Source organism: Cricetulus griseus, chromosome 2 (genome assembly GCF_003668045.3).
Source record: "Cricetulus griseus strain 17A/GY chromosome 2, alternate assembly CriGri-PICRH-1.0, whole genome shotgun sequence".
In the NCBI taxonomy this organism is placed as follows: domain Eukaryota; kingdom Metazoa; phylum Chordata; class Mammalia; order Rodentia; family Cricetidae; genus Cricetulus; species Cricetulus griseus.
Window position 1 is genome coordinate 278,503,278 of NC_048595.1, and position 15,521 is coordinate 278,518,798.

A 15,521-nucleotide genomic window follows, 5' to 3' on the forward strand; every position below is an offset into this window, starting at 1 on the left:
TATATGTAATGTCACAGAAGTATTTTTAGTGTTCTTGTCTTACCCATCTTTTCAAATATGTAAGAACTTTGAATGGATTATTTTATACATTTATCTCATCCAAGATGTACAAATTATATGAACTATACTGGGCTCATCAGAATGCTAAGCATTCAGCAACAAGAAAAAGAAGTCAGAGACATCCATTGTCTTGTGGCTGCCCTCTTGTGTCCGTAAAGAAATTGGTCATGCATTGTTCTCATATTCCAGATTTTCAAGAACCGTATGCTGTGGTTGTTCTGCTGGAAAAGGATTTAGTACTGATAGACCTTGCACAAAATGGGTAAGAAAACTGGGGGAGCAATTCCATTACTATGTAGGGGAGAGCCCACACAAGATCTCTTTTAGTATGTCATTAACTATTAGATTCCTATGAAAACTTTACATTTACATAAATGATCTCTTTTTAATGCTCTAGATTCACATTGTCATAGTCTGAGATTCATTGATTATAATGAATTTCATAGGTGTCTGTTTATTTTTGCCTTTAATTGAAAATACATTTTTCTTTAATATATTCTGATTACAGTTCCCCTTGCCTCTACTCCTCACTTTGTCCCCATCTCCCTTCCATCCAGATCCACCCCTTTTCTGTCTCTCACTCAAAAATAAAGTCTTCTAAGTGAAATAAACAAAAATAATGAGATAAAACAATACATCAGAATGGGACAAAACAAACAAAAGGATAAGAGCCCAAGAGAAGGCAGAAGAAACAAACCCACTCATTCACACACTCTGGAATCCCATAAAAACCATTAAACTGAAAGCCATAATTCATTCACAAAGGACCTGTAGGGTAAAAAGAGAAAAGAAAAAAATTGCATATAAATAAAATAAAAATAAAAAATAAGGTTAAGTTAATAAACACAAACAAAACAAAGGAAAAGCCAGACACATCATTATGGGACAAGGACCCTCCAGAGATACTGATGGATGAGATTGTTTTCTGCTGGCCATCAACTCATTTGCAGGTGGTTGTGAATTGGAGATGGCTTCTATGTTAGTGGTGGGGGCATGTGTCCATTTCTCCTTTCAGCTCTGGGACTTCATCTGGCTGGTGCAGACCTGTGAAGGCCCTGTGTACCTGCACCTTCTGTGTGCATCAGTCATGTTGAGTTAGAGGGCCTTGTTTCCTTAGTATCCTCCATCCCTTCTGCCTCTTAACTCTTTCTGCCTCTTCCATCATGGGGTTCTCTGAGACCTGAGGGGTGGGCTTCAGTGGAGACAGCCCATTTAGGGCTGAGTGTTACAAGCTTTTTCACTTTCTGCATAATGTATTTATTCTGATTTGCTGCAAGAAAAAGCTTCTCTGATGATGGCTAAGCAAGGCACACATTTCTGAATATATAAGAATGCTACTAAGAGTAATTTTATTGCTACTTTTTTTTTCTTTTTACACCAGTAGTATTTGGTTTTACCCTAGGTTCTTGGGCTGTCTAGTCTCTGGTTCTTGGTCACCAAAGTGACATTGTGAATGGGTTCCATGTTGTGTAGTGGACCCTTAGTCAAATCAGATATTGGTTGGTTACTCCCATAAGCTTTGCGTAACCATTGCCTTAGCATATTTCCCAGGCAGGACATATTGTAGATCAAAAATTTTGTGGCTGGAGTAGTGTTTGTGCTTCCATTTTGGTAGCCTGCAGAGTGCCTTCCTGTAGCAAAGGCTCTAGCATGTAGAAGTGAAGGTTCTATGTAGACATCAATTCAACTTCTCTGTTCAATTATGATTTTCTTGTTACTTAACTCAAAGTTTCTAGAATTTCTTACATTTCAGCTTCATACTTGTATACATGAAAGCCATACATAACAAGCCTATACAAAATGGATCCACCTCAGTTGGCCTATGATGAACTTTTTAGCCTTGCTCCCTCTGTGCAGTCTTATGTATTGTCTAGATCCATGTCAGATTAATTGTAACCTATATTAACTTCCTTATTACTCTTAATTTAAACCACTGATTGCTACTGTTGTTTTAACTGCTCTACCTGCAGTTTAAAAAAAAAAAAAAAACTGGTGTTATTTCTCACCTGTTCTCTTCCTATCTTCCCATAGTGGCCTTAATTCATGGGGTAGCAGCTTGATGTTTAACAGACCTCATATCTCATGTCCTCTCTTACCCAATTTTTTGCAGCTGGAACCCTCCACTCATTTCACTGTCATTAGAATCCACACAGGTGTCACCATGTGCTTTATGACTTTCCTAGACTGTACGTACAGACAAGTCTGTCTGACCTGTAAATCTCCAAACCCCATCTCAGCTCTTTGTAACAATTTCTGGCATTTGCTGTATTTATACCTGTTATCAATGATAACTCTCTGTGCTGTGAATGGAAACACCCTATTACTTATTTTCTCCTAAAAAAAAAAATCACTGAGCTTAGCTTCCTTTGAACTTACATCAATCATTGGCCGTCACCATGGGCTAATGTGGTTTTACCCAAGCCGACTATTTGACAGTGTCTGTATAGACATTTTATTAGTGGAATACTACTGGCATCTAGTGGATAAAAGACAAATAGACTTCAAACATCCACAGTGCATGGGACAGTTTTCCCAGTAAAGGTTTCTCTAGATGTGAACAGTACTCAGGTTGGAAACCTAATGTATGTGAATGGTGATGCTTGCTATCACCATTTTTAAGATATTCCTGACTATATTTCAGCTTAGTTACCTGTTACTTATAGCAATTCTTTCTAAGTTTTTTAAATTTTGTTTTTAAAATAACATACCATTTGAAAAATAAGTCTGTATGACAGTCCTAGAAAATATGTTATTAATGTGTTTTTATTCATTTTCATCTAGTAGGTAAGTTGTTTTAATAGTGGAATTGTTACATGTGCTCTGTACTGAGATAGTATTAAGTCAAAGACTATGCAAATGCTATTCTAGTCACATGGGATATTTTTGCAGAACTGTCAGTTGAATATGTGAAATACTAGATCCTTGGAGCTAAGGAAAAATTATTCTGAAGAGAAGAAAGCTAATATTTATTATTACTCTTTGTGTGTGTGTTTCATCTTTGTTTGGGGGCAAAGGTGGAGATGACTGGGCTTATTTTATGGTCTATAAAGGTTTTTTTCCTGAAATACCACTTATTTTTTTAGTATTATTAGCAGTAGGAAAATTAATAAATCTAATATACTGAATGGCCATTTTGTCCTTTCTGAGTGTCTCAGCTAGTGTCTAAGTTTTTCAGATATTTTAAAATAACTATCTCATTCTAAGTGCCAATACTATGTTTTTAGTTTTAAACACATTACTATGTGTTTAGATAGAATTTTGCTTTAATTTCATGATGTAAAGCATTTTTGCTTATCTTGATAAATTAATTCCATAGCCAGAAAACAAGGGAACCTTATAATTCAACTGAGTATGTCTGATTTCATATCTTGAAACCATAAAAAGTAAAATTATAGTTTCTGTCTTACTGAACTAAACTGTCTTAGCTTTTTGCCACTGTGACAAGTCGCCTGAGAGAAAACTTTTCAGAGAGGAAGTATTCACTTATTTTTGCTCATTGTTTGGAGACTTTGGTCCATGGCTGGGGCTTACATTGGTGAGGGCATTATCTTACCTTTGCAGGAAGAAACCCTACATTGGTGTTCTTAGTCTCAAAACCTCCCAGCAGCCAGAGAGCTGGGAAGTGTGCTGGAGCCAGCAGGTCCCCCTTGTCCTTGCACCTACCTGTTGGGCACCAGCCTTGTGAGGTGGCACTAACCCTTCAGAATGAGCCTCCCCCCTTTACGTAGTCCTCTCTGGAAATGCCCTCAGATAGACCAAGAGATGTGCTCTGCTGTCTACTCTCTCAGTTCAAGTTATGTGTGTGATTAACCATCCCACAAAACAGCTTTCTGGATTTAATATTGGATGAGGTATCACACAGATGAAGGAAAAAAAAAAAAGAATTGGGATTTATGTTAGCTTTACCAGCAGAAGGATGAGGTGTTTGATAATGTGATGCAGGTATCATTGATGTCTCAGCAGTTTAAGTTCTGCTTCAGCTACTTCCTAGCAGACAAATTAAGCCTTGGTTTTTCAGGTGAATGTGTCAGAAGTTAGGTGTGAGAAGCACATGAGACAAATACATATGTAGTGTGCAGTTTGTGTGTGTGGCAGTGAAATATAGGTACAACCACCACCTTTCTGCTTATTGGTGGTAAAATCATCTGTAGTAAAACTCTTCAGTGCTTTTACATATTTATGTAAAGTAAATCATTGTAATCTTAGGATGTATAGCAGTGTCTTCATGGTTGTGTTAATGTGTTTTCTTTTTCCTGTTGTTAAAGATACCCTATATTTGAGAATCCCTACCCTTTGAGTATACACGAGTCCCCTGTTACATGTTGTGAATATTTTGCTGATTGTCCTGTGGACCTCATTCCTGCACTTTATTCTGTTGGAGTTAGACAGAAACGTCAAGGCTACAGCAAAAAGGTACCAAACCCAAGTTCACTGTTTAATGTAGCATGTTATTATTATTTTAAGTTTGTCACCTTGAGATGCTGGTAATACCTTTAATTCTTCAGGAAATCATTTTTAGAAGTAAATTATGCACACTATGTTCATACCTACATAATATACCTATACATAGTATACTACCTATCTAAAATATAGAATATATATTCTCAAGCAATTTCCAATTTTTTTAATAGGAATGGCCCATCAATGGAGGTAATTGGGGATTGGGTGCTCAAAGTTACCCAGAAATAATTATTACAGGGTAAGTAAAAGTGTATTTTTTGCCAACTAAATGAGTAATTGCTAATATACTTGCTTAGGACAGTTTGAATCTTAACTCATTTGGTAAGTAAAGCTTCTCTATATGTTATAATGAGAAGTAAGTTATCAGCAAGAACTTGATGACTCTCAGTGATCTGTACCTTTTACTCATCTTTGTGAATGCATTTGTTGAGAAGTAAAAATATAACTTTTTTTTTTTCTTTTTCATCACATTTTTCTCTCTTTTGTTTGTCCTAGGCATGCTGATGGGTCGGTTAAGTTCTGGGATGCTTCTGCAAGTAAGCGTTTTGAATATTTGAGTATTTAGTCATGTTTCATTGCCATTACCCTTATGCATGATGTTTTAAATAATTGTGTGAACCACATTAGATTTGAAAGTGCTACATTATCAGCACAATATTGGCTTATCAAATGTGCGAGTTGAGAATTTTGAAAAAATCCAGATATTTTAATGTTATTAGGAAGCCTAATAATAATTCTCAAGTGTTCTAATCTTTTCAAATATCTTCTTCAGAACTTCTCTTTAGAGGTCAAAAGTAGACATAAAAATAAATATATTTCAAATAGAAAATGCTTATGTCCAATTCTAAATTACTATTACAAAAGATGTTGTCCTTATGAACATATCTTATGGTTAGATAGTAGCAAAAGAGAGAAGAAACACCCTTAGTGATTGGAGAACATTTATAGCAAGCATTTATGAAAATCCTCTTTACTCGGGATAGCTGGTGTTTTATATGAATGTTTGATAATACTGGTGCTTTTTTTGGGAGAAAGTTTATTTAGAGGCTGTCATTTTAGGGAATAAAATATCTTCTCCATATGTTCACAGCAAAGATTTTTCTCCAATTTCCTTTTGTAGTTTTTCTTCAGGCTATCTAAATCCTTTGTGATGGTGGAAATGTCTGAATATATAATATACTGGAAAATAGATAGAGAAATGAAAGTATGCTATAGGTAAATATAGGCTATTTTCCTTCCATAACATGGTGATTGACCATTATATTGTTTTTTTAAGGTTTGATGGAATTTTTTTATTTACAGATTTTTCATATAGTATTTTGATCATATTCTTTTCCCTTCCTTAACTCCACCCAGATCCTTTCCACCTCCCTACCCATCCAAATCCTCCTGAAAAAATAATTTTTAAAAAAGAAATAAAAATCAAAACAAAAAAAACAATAGGACAAAAAAATTACCAAAACAAAACAAAATTGCCCCCACACACACAAAATGGAGTCTGTTTTATTTTAGTCCAATACTCTTGGGCCTGGATCCTACCCTGAAGTGTGATTGATATACCCAGTGATACCCTACTGGAGAATACTGATTTTCTCTTTCCCAGCATGTAGCAATTGTAAATAACTTCTTGATGATGGTTGGATTTTGTGTCTACTTCCCCTTCTCCATGCTGGGACTTTATCTGGTTTGCACTTGTGCAGATCTTCTGCATGCTGTCATAGTCTCTGTGAGTTCATATTTGCCTGAATATTTTGAGGAGGATTTAATAAAGACTCCCCTTTAGGGCTGAGTGCCAAAGTTTTCCACTCTCTATACATTGTCCAATCGTGGGTCTCTTTGTTAATTACTGTCTATTGCAAGAAGACACTTTTCCAATCAGAGATGAGATCTATGGATGTAGCAACATGTCCTTCTGAGTCACTTTATTCTTTATTCCTATACTTACCAAAATAATAGCAGTAGCTTTTCCCTAGGGTCTATGACCTAGTTAGTGTCAGGTGCTTGCCCACTTCAACAGAGTCAGGTATGGGTTCCATGTCATCAAGTAGGCCTTAAATCTATTTTTTTAAGTGGTTGATTAACTTCAAACTATTTGTATCACTATTACACCAGTGTACTTTGCAAGCAGGCCACTGTTGTAGGTCACAGAGTTTGTAGCTCAGTGATATTTCCTCTTCTTTGGAAGTTCTTCTCCTCCCATCCTGGTCCCTTGTGTAGGGTGATAAATATAGATCTATTTTCATTCTTTACATGCAACTATCTACTTTGACCAGCCCTATTTGTTGAACATGCTGTGTTTTCTCCAGTGTGTATCTTTGGTTTCTTGTAAAAGCTCAGGTATCCATAGATGTATGGATTTATATCTTGATCTTTAATTCTATTTCTTGTTTCTCACAAATTAGGATGATATTGGCTGTGGGCTTGCTGTAAATTGACTTTATTGTGTTGAGGCTTGTTCTTTGTACCTAATCTACATCTAAGCGAGATGATTACGTGGTTTTGTCTTTTAGTCTGTTTATGTGGTAGATTACTTGCTGAGTTATGTTGAACCATCCTTGTATCTCTGGAATGAAGCCAGTTTGTTCATGGTGGATAATCTTTTTTTTTTTTATGTGTTCTTGTATTCAGTTCCCACGTATTTTTTTGAATGTATGTTTATAGGGGGTATTGTTCTTTAATTTTCTTCTGTTGTTGGATCTTTGTATGGTTTTGGTATGAAAGTAACCATGGCTTTGTAAAACAAACTCGGAAGTATTTCTTCAGTTTCTATTTGGTAGAATAATCTGAGGAGTAATGGCATTAGTTCCTCTTTGAAGGTCAGTAGAATACTGCACTGAATCCATCTGTCCCTAGATTTTTTGGTTGAAAATCTTTCTATGGATTATAGGCCTGTCTAAATAATTTATTTTATTTTAATTTTAGTAGATCATATACATCTAGAAATTCATCCATGTCTTTCAGGTTTTCTAGCTTGGTAGAGTACAGACTTTTTTAAGTTATGTCCCTATGATTCTCTAAATTTCCTCAGTAATGTCTCCATTGTGATATCTAACTTTCTTAATTTGGATCTCCTCTCTGTGTTGTTTGATTAACTTGACTGGAAGTTTGTTGATTTTTCTCAAAGAACCAAATCTTTGTTTCCTTCATTCTTTGTATTGGGTTTGTGTGTTTCTGTTTCATTGGTTACTCCCCTTAGTCTGATAATTTATTTCTTGCCACCTGAGTACTATTTCTTTTGGTTGTTTTTTTAAGAGCTTTTGAGTGCTTCGTAAATAAGTTATTAGTATGTGATTTCTGCAGGTTGTTGGTGTAGCACTTTGTGCTGTGCTACTGTTATGAACATGCTTCTTAAAGCCTGTGACATCATTCCCATAAGCTTGGGTGTGTTATGTTTTCACATTCATTCAATTATCAAATGTTCCTAATTTCCTACTTGATTTCTTTCTTGACCCAGTTTTCATTCAATAATAAATTGTTCCATTTCCATGAGTTGATATACTCCCTGCTGTTCCTTTGGTTAATACTGGGCAGCTGTAATCCATGGTGTTCAAGCGGGATGCAGGTGCTATTTCAGTATTTCTGTATCTGTTAAGACTTGCTTTGTGTCCTAATATGTGCTCAATTTTGGAGAAATGTCCATGGGCAGCTGAGAAGAAAGTATATTCATTAGTGCTTGAATCAAATGTTTTGAAGGTGTCTGTTAGGTCCACTTGATTTCTGACAACACTCAGATCCAGCGTTTCTCTGCTTAATTTTTGTCTGGATGACCTAGGTCTTGGCAAAAGTGAGATATTGAAGTCAGCTGCTATCTCAGAGGTCAGGATGTGATTGTATCTAGTGGTGTTTCTGAACTTGTGTTTTGTGTATAAGTATTTAGAATTGCAGTATCTCTTAGTGGATTTCTCCTTTAATGCATGTATAATGTGCTTCCCTATCTCTTCTGGGTTTTTTTGTTTAAAATGATAGTTTGTCACATGATAAAATGGCTAGACCAGCTTGCTTTTAAAGGTATTTTCTTGGAATGCCTCTATCCTTTTATTCTAAGTTTGTGTCTATCCTTGATGGTGAAATATATTTCCTGAATGTATCAGAAAGATGGATCATGTTTTCTAATCCAGTCTGTCAATCTGTGTCTTTTTATTGGGGAATTGAGACCATTAATATTGAGAATTATCAGTGATACGTCTATAAGTTCCTGTTATTATGGTTGTTGTAGTATCAGTGTTTTTGCCCCTCTTTTGATGATCCATTCTAGGATTGTTTATTCCTTGTGTCTTCTTAGATACAGTTAACCTCTTCAGGCTGAAATTTTTCTTGTAGTGCCTTCTGTAGAGCTGGATTGATGAGCAGCAATTGATTGATGATGCTTAAATTTGTTTTTATCATGAAATGTTTTTTTCTTGCTCCATCAATTGTGATTGATAGTTTTGGTGGGTACGGTAGTCTAATCTGGCATCGGTAGTCTTTCAGAGCTTATGCAAAGTCTTTCCAGGCCTTTCTGGTTTTCAGAGTCTCCATTGAGAGGTCAGGTGTTATTCTCACATGCCTGCCTTAATGTTACTTAATCTTTTTCCCTTAGAGTTCTTTGTTCTACACATTTATTCTTTTGATTATCATGTGTTATGTGGAAATTTGTTTCTGGCACTATCTATCTTGTATTCAGTATGCTTCTTTAGCTTGATAGGCATCTCTTTCTTTAGACTGGGTAACTTTTCTTCTATGAATTTGTTAAAAGTATTTTCTGTGCCTTTGACTTGCATTTCTTCTCCTATCACTACTCCAGTTATTTGTAGATTGGGTCTTTGAACAGTGTTCCAGGTTACCTGGATATTCTGTTCCTGACTTTTTTTTTTATTTAACATTTTCTTTAACTGAATTATCCAGTTCTTTGACCATGTCTTCAAGACCTGAAATTCTCTTTTCCATGACTTCTAAGCTGTAGGTGAGGTTTTTTTTTTTTTTTAACTTCTTGAGTTTGATTTCAGTTTGAGTTTTCTTTTAGTTTTTCTATTTCTTTGTTAATTTCTACTTTCATGTTTTGAATTGTTTTCATTGTCCCATTCAACTGTTTATATTGTCAGTCTTCATTGGAGCATTTATTCAGTTCCTCTTTAATATCCTTGAACATTTTTATGATTGATATTTTGAAGTTCTTGTATTATGTTTCAGCTAAATTGCTTTACTGAATTCCTGTTACAGTAATTTTGATGGCTTCTGAAGGAGGCATATTACCATGGTTGTTCGTCTGTATGGTTTTACACTGGGATCTAGGTATCTAGAGTCATGACTGTTAAAGTATTTCCTGATGTACATATCTGCTCTTATCTTTGTTGGGTGCTTGTTCAAGTCTTTGCTTGCTGTTGCCCACTCTGGGTTATAACCAGGTGTGGGGGGTCCCTAAATCCCAGAAAAGTATGGAGGCTGTTGGTTCCTAATAGAGAGAGATTTATGGGTTGGCAGGGAATCACAGAACAATGGAGATGGACAAGGAGTAGCTGAAAGGAGTGGAAGAGAAGAATTAGCAATTTTTGATTTTCAGCCAAAATTTATAATATACTTTCTTCTAGTAACTCTACAAGTACTGTATAAATTAAAAACATCTAAAGTGTTTGAAAAGTCAAGAAATAAAGATGACAGACCAAACACCGACATTGTAGATGAAGATCCATATGCCATTCAGATCATCTCCTGGTGCCCAGAGAGCAGAATGCTGTGCATAGCTGGAGTGTCAGCTCATGTCATCATTTATAGATTCAGCAAACAGGAAGTGGTTACAGAAGTCATCCCGGTAATCACCTCTTAACTATTTTCCTCATAGTTGTCTGATATTTTTAAGCTTTTAAAAATTAGTTAGCAAACAGTTTGTAATTGCTTTTGAATAAAATTTGAAAGCACTTTAATATTTATATCATCTGTTTTGTGAAAGTAGCACTTTTACATAAATTTTAATGGACTATCTGAAACTTTTAAATATGTTATATCTTTTATTTAAAGAATATCAACTTATTGGTACTCCATACATTCTAAAATCTTGATGGACATGTGTGTACATGTGTGAACTCCTACCCATGTGCATAAGGTTTTAAAAGTTGAGTCAAAGCTTTTTTTGTTTTTTAGAAATATAGCCTTTTTGTTACTTTTAAAGATATTATTTCTGGTACATTGTAATACAGGAGTTTTAAATATTAGGAATAGGTAAACAGCCATTCTTTTATGACAGATGCTTGAAGCTCGACTGTTATATGAAATAAATGATGTGGAAACACCAGAGGGTGAGCAGCCGCCACCTTTGTCCACCCCTGTGGGCAGCTCCAACCCTCAGCCCATTCCTCCTCAGTCTCATCCATCCACCAGTAGCAGCTCATCTGATGGGCTTCGTGATAATGTACCTTGTTTAAAGTAAGTTGCAAAACATTAGGTCTGTTTTACATGTTATCTCTTAATTTAGAAAATTAGTAATTAGTATACCTAAGAAATATTTAGCTGTGGTTAACTGAGCTTGTATTTTTATGGTATAAGAAGAATGATAATTTTATTGTGTTACACCTAATGTTATCAAAATAATGAGGTATGTTGTCTGTGAGTCACCCCATATGTATCACTACACCATCACATCTAGCCATGGTTTCATTCTGGAATTAGATTTAATTTGGTTTAGGTTCATTATCTTCTCTGAACTACGAAATTCTGCTTCTTTTTCATTTTCAGTTTGGATTCAGTATGCTCATATTTTATTTTATTTTTTCTTGAATCTTAGCATCACTTTTTCTTTACTTACAAGACTTTAGTATCATTTTAAGATCATACTAGTTCATGCAGGGATAAATTAGATAAAATTTTGTTTTCATTTTTCTGTTTTGTTTCTATTTTTGTGTGACCAGATTCTTCAGCAGACCCAGGGAAATAAAGTGATGAGTGAAGAATTAAAATTGTTGAATTATATGAAGAGTGTGTGACCTAATGTGTTATATAGAAAGCAACTAAATTCATTATGGGTACAAAAGCTCTTCTTGTAGTGGATTCAAGGTGAAAAGGGTGACAAGGCAGCATTAGTACTAAGTGAAGAACTAGGCTTTGTGCTGATTTTACTATAGATCTGTTAGAAATCTTCTTCTAGTGAGTATGTGGTCGTTAGAATGTTGATACAAAAAAAAAAAAAGCCACTACCCACATAAGACAGACATTTAAAAAAAAAGAAAAAAATCAAAATTATGTTTTTAAGATTCATTTATCTTTATTTTTATGTGCATTGGTATTTGCCTGCATGTGTGTCTGTGTGAGTGTCAGATTCCCTGGAACTGGAGTTACAGGCAGGTGTGAATTGCCCTGTGGGTGCTGGGAACTGAATCCAGGTCCTCTGGAAGAGCAGCCCGTGCTCTTAACTGCTGAGCCATCTCTCCAGCCCCCACAATTATGTTTAAAGGACATGTTTTACAGAAATTCCAAATGAGTGATTGTCCAGTAGGAATGGCCTTATCTGTTTCAGGGTATGTATCAGTGTCTGGAGATGCTGTTAGTTTCCCATGGGGGCTGGGGCTGTTCTTGATGAGTTGGTAGCTGGGAGCCTGAGATAAGGCTGGGATGGATCTATAGTGTACATGGCGAAGAATTGCATCCTTCAAAATGCAGTAGTCTCAAAGGGCCCCAGTTGTGCTTCTTCCCTTCCTTCCCATGTGTACCTCTCCTTTTCTATGCCTCCCCCTCTTCCTCTTGCTTCCTCCAACCTTTTCTTTATCTCCTTTATCTACAGTTCTAGTATACATTATCTAAAGTGAAACTTACAATATAATGTTTTATATTTTTGGTTTATTTATTACTCAATACTACTTCAACACAAAATTTTAAAATGTTTCTGCAATGTTTTAAGTTGGTTTCATTTTTTTAGTTTTTGTTAATTTTATAGATTAGTAAGATATAATTATCTTTTATGGGTATTTGTAAAATAGTTCTGTATTTCATCAGTTTTATCAGTTATATGAAGTAATGTTTTAGCACGTTTAGCACAATGTTATCACATAAAAATGTGAGATAATTTTGTCATCTTCAACAGAATTAGAATAGTTTAATTTGGGCTTTAGAATTATTTATGCCTCTAAATGTTCATAAGCTTCATATCAACATTCTGAAACATGAGCTCAGTTTCCTACCTGAGGAATAGGCCCTTTTCAGTACATGGCTTTCCCATGCCAGGAGAGGCTAGGAAACAGTTATGACAAGAGACACAGGGCTCTCAATCCAGAGTTGCATGACCTCTCGCCTTGGCTTCCCAGATAAAAATGAAAGGCATCCAATAAGTGAGTCTTTGTCTGCTGATTTGCTTAGGTAGGTGTTTTTCCAGTTTTGTACTGACAGAAAGGACAAGGAAAATAAGTAAGTTAATAACCAAAAATAATTAAAATCTCCAGCCAGTAAACTGAAACACGGAGCCTGGAAATCTAAATCCTTTTCAGATACACTTTTTCTGGAACTGCATTTTCCATACTGTCCACAGGCTTGAGGTTATATACACCATCATTACTGTCTGACATTTGTATCTGTGGTGGGATGTGTTGACTTCTAATCTGCAAGTATTTAGTAGACTGCTACTTAATATGACTATCTTTTCAGTTGGGACTTCAAGGGATTCCTAATCTCTATTAAGTCTCACCAGCCAACTTGTTAATGTTTAATATTCTTTGTTATTGGCATTAGCTGTTAGCATTTGTGTATTGATATACTTCTGCTATCCTGGATTTACCCAATAACATATACATTTTTTTCTTAACCCTAGGAGAATTAATAGAGCTATGATATGATAAGTATGCCCTTCTTCACTTTTGAATGCCATTTTAGACTTCTAGGACATACTGAGTTTGGCAGCTCACTGTGGTGGTGTTTCCATTCTTGGAGGAGCTTGCTTTGAAGGTGTTTCTCACACTGCCCCATCAACCTCTTGTGACTAACTTTGACCTCTGTCAAGATAATGTCATTCATGCCCTCTTCTTATCTTCACATGGATTCAGGGAACCCAGCTTCTTTTATAATAAAAGAACAAATGATTTCTAGATTTGCCCAGCAGTTACTAATAATTGCTATTTAATAGTTTCCAGTGATAATTGCTATAAAAAGTATTTTTCAGAAAAACAAAATAGCGACTAAAACCCCTATGCTTTTCCATTAAATGTTATATTACTCTATGGTTAATTTTTAAATGTATATTTTTATTCTTTGAAAATTTTGTACATGCATTCAGTGTATCCTGATTATATTCATATCCTACTCCTCCTCTTAACTTCCCAGATCCCCCTACAAACTTCATGCCCTCTTTTTTTTTTTTAATGACCTACTTCATCCGATGTGTGCTGCCCATATACCATCCAGTGCATAGGCACACTGGATCATGGTCAGCCTATAAGAGGAAACACCTTTAAAGAAAACTGACTCTCTTTCCTCCAACAGCTCTCAATCGACAACAGCTCCTCACCTAGAAATGTGTGCTGGAATAGTGACTCGCTTGATCTTTGATATTTATTGTGTAGGCAGCCACAGTTGCTGTGAGTCTATGATCAATTTTTAACCTCTTCTGAAAACTACTCTTCTCCTAAATTTGATTAACCTGAAATCCTACAGTATAGTTGCTTGGTGAATGGTAAAATTGAACTCTAAATATGTCTTTTAGACTTGAGCAGATTTGTAACTTATGTGTAGTGAGATGGATGTTCTTCATTCCTAAGCTGCCTGAGTTTGGAATGACCCCAGGGATAGGCCTCTGAGTGTGTATTGAGAGCATTTGCAGAGGTCTACCTTCGGGGAAGTCTCAGTGTGGATCTAGTGGTGTCATCTTATGGACTATGGTTACAGGGTCAACAGAAAGGGGAGATTGGGAAGCCACTAACACCTCCACTCATCTCTCTTTATTTCCTTCAAACCCACTGCAACCATCTCCTCATGATCCTACAGCCATGTCATCCGGTCATAATGGGGTGTGACCCCTGGAACTGTGAACCAAAGCAAACCCTTCTTTCTTCCAGCAGCATTTGTCACAACAGGAAGAACAGCAGAGTCACTGCCAGGAGGTGGGGTTGCTGCCGAAAGAAGGCTGGCTGTGTGGCTGTTGGGCAACTAGTTTGTTAGAGGAATGGTGGAGGATTTGGAGCCATGGGCTACAGAGACCCTAGACAACTGTAAGCAGAGCTTAAGGGGCTGTTCTGACAGGAGTTTGGAATACAAGTACTCAAATAGAAATTCAGACAGTAAAGACTTCATAATCAAGGAAAGTTAAGACTATACCAGGAGCTGGGCCAGAGCCATTCATGTTATAGTCTAGCACAGATTCTGTCTCCATGCTGAGAAATTAAGGGAAGCCGACTTTATTTATTTTTTTTATTTTATTAGTTCAAATTAGGAACAAGCTTGCTTCACATGTCAATCCCTTCTCCCTCTCCCTTCCCTTTCCCCCCAACATCCCACCTGCCCCTAGCCATCCCCCCTCCACTCCCCAGGAAGGTTAAGGCCCTCAAAAGGGGCTCCCCAAAGTCTACCACATCATCCTGGGCCAGGCCTAGGCCCTTCCCCATATGTCCAGGGAAGCCGAATTTAAAAATAAAACACTACATTGTTTGACATAAATAAATTTTTTATTAATTTATTTTTTACATTCCAATCCCAATAACCTCTCCCACCTCTCCCCCTGCTTCCCCCATTCTCTCCTCTCCTCCCATCTGTTCCTCAATGTCTCCTCTCTTTGTGTAACTCTGTCCATCCTCTAGTTTATTCACTTATTCAGTGAATCTTGGATACCTCCTTTGTTATAGAATATTAAAATTAGCCCAATATTCCTCAGCAGGTGAGGTGGACCAGCAGGTAAAGGTGGTTACTATCCTGTCTGATGACCTGGCTTTGATTCTTAGAACCTGTATGATGGAGAGCAAGGACTGACCCCTATAAATTGTCCTCTTTGCGTGAGTGTGAGTGTGAGAGAGAGTGTGTGTGTGTGTGTGTGTGTGTGTGTGTGTGTGTAA

At 36.3% G+C, this 15,521-nt stretch overlaps 1 protein-coding gene across 4 annotated transcripts in view; it reads left to right on the forward strand.

The window, feature by feature from the left end:
- The window catches only part of Stxbp5 (syntaxin binding protein 5), a 129,082-nt gene that overhangs the window by 75,756 nt on the left and 37,805 nt on the right, over positions 1-15,521 (forward strand). For all 4 annotated transcript variants that reach the window (XM_027402033.2, XM_027402034.2, XM_027402036.2 and 1 more), the window contains exons 11-16: positions 250-322; positions 4,326-4,473; positions 4,692-4,759; positions 5,017-5,057; positions 10,089-10,309; positions 10,742-10,920. In XM_027402033.2, the coding sequence (XP_027257834.1) occupies positions 250-322; positions 4,326-4,473; positions 4,692-4,759; positions 5,017-5,057; positions 10,089-10,309; positions 10,742-10,920 (730 nt within the window). The remainder of the gene's footprint in view (positions 1-249; positions 323-4,325; positions 4,474-4,691; positions 4,760-5,016; positions 5,058-10,088; positions 10,310-10,741; positions 10,921-15,521) is intronic.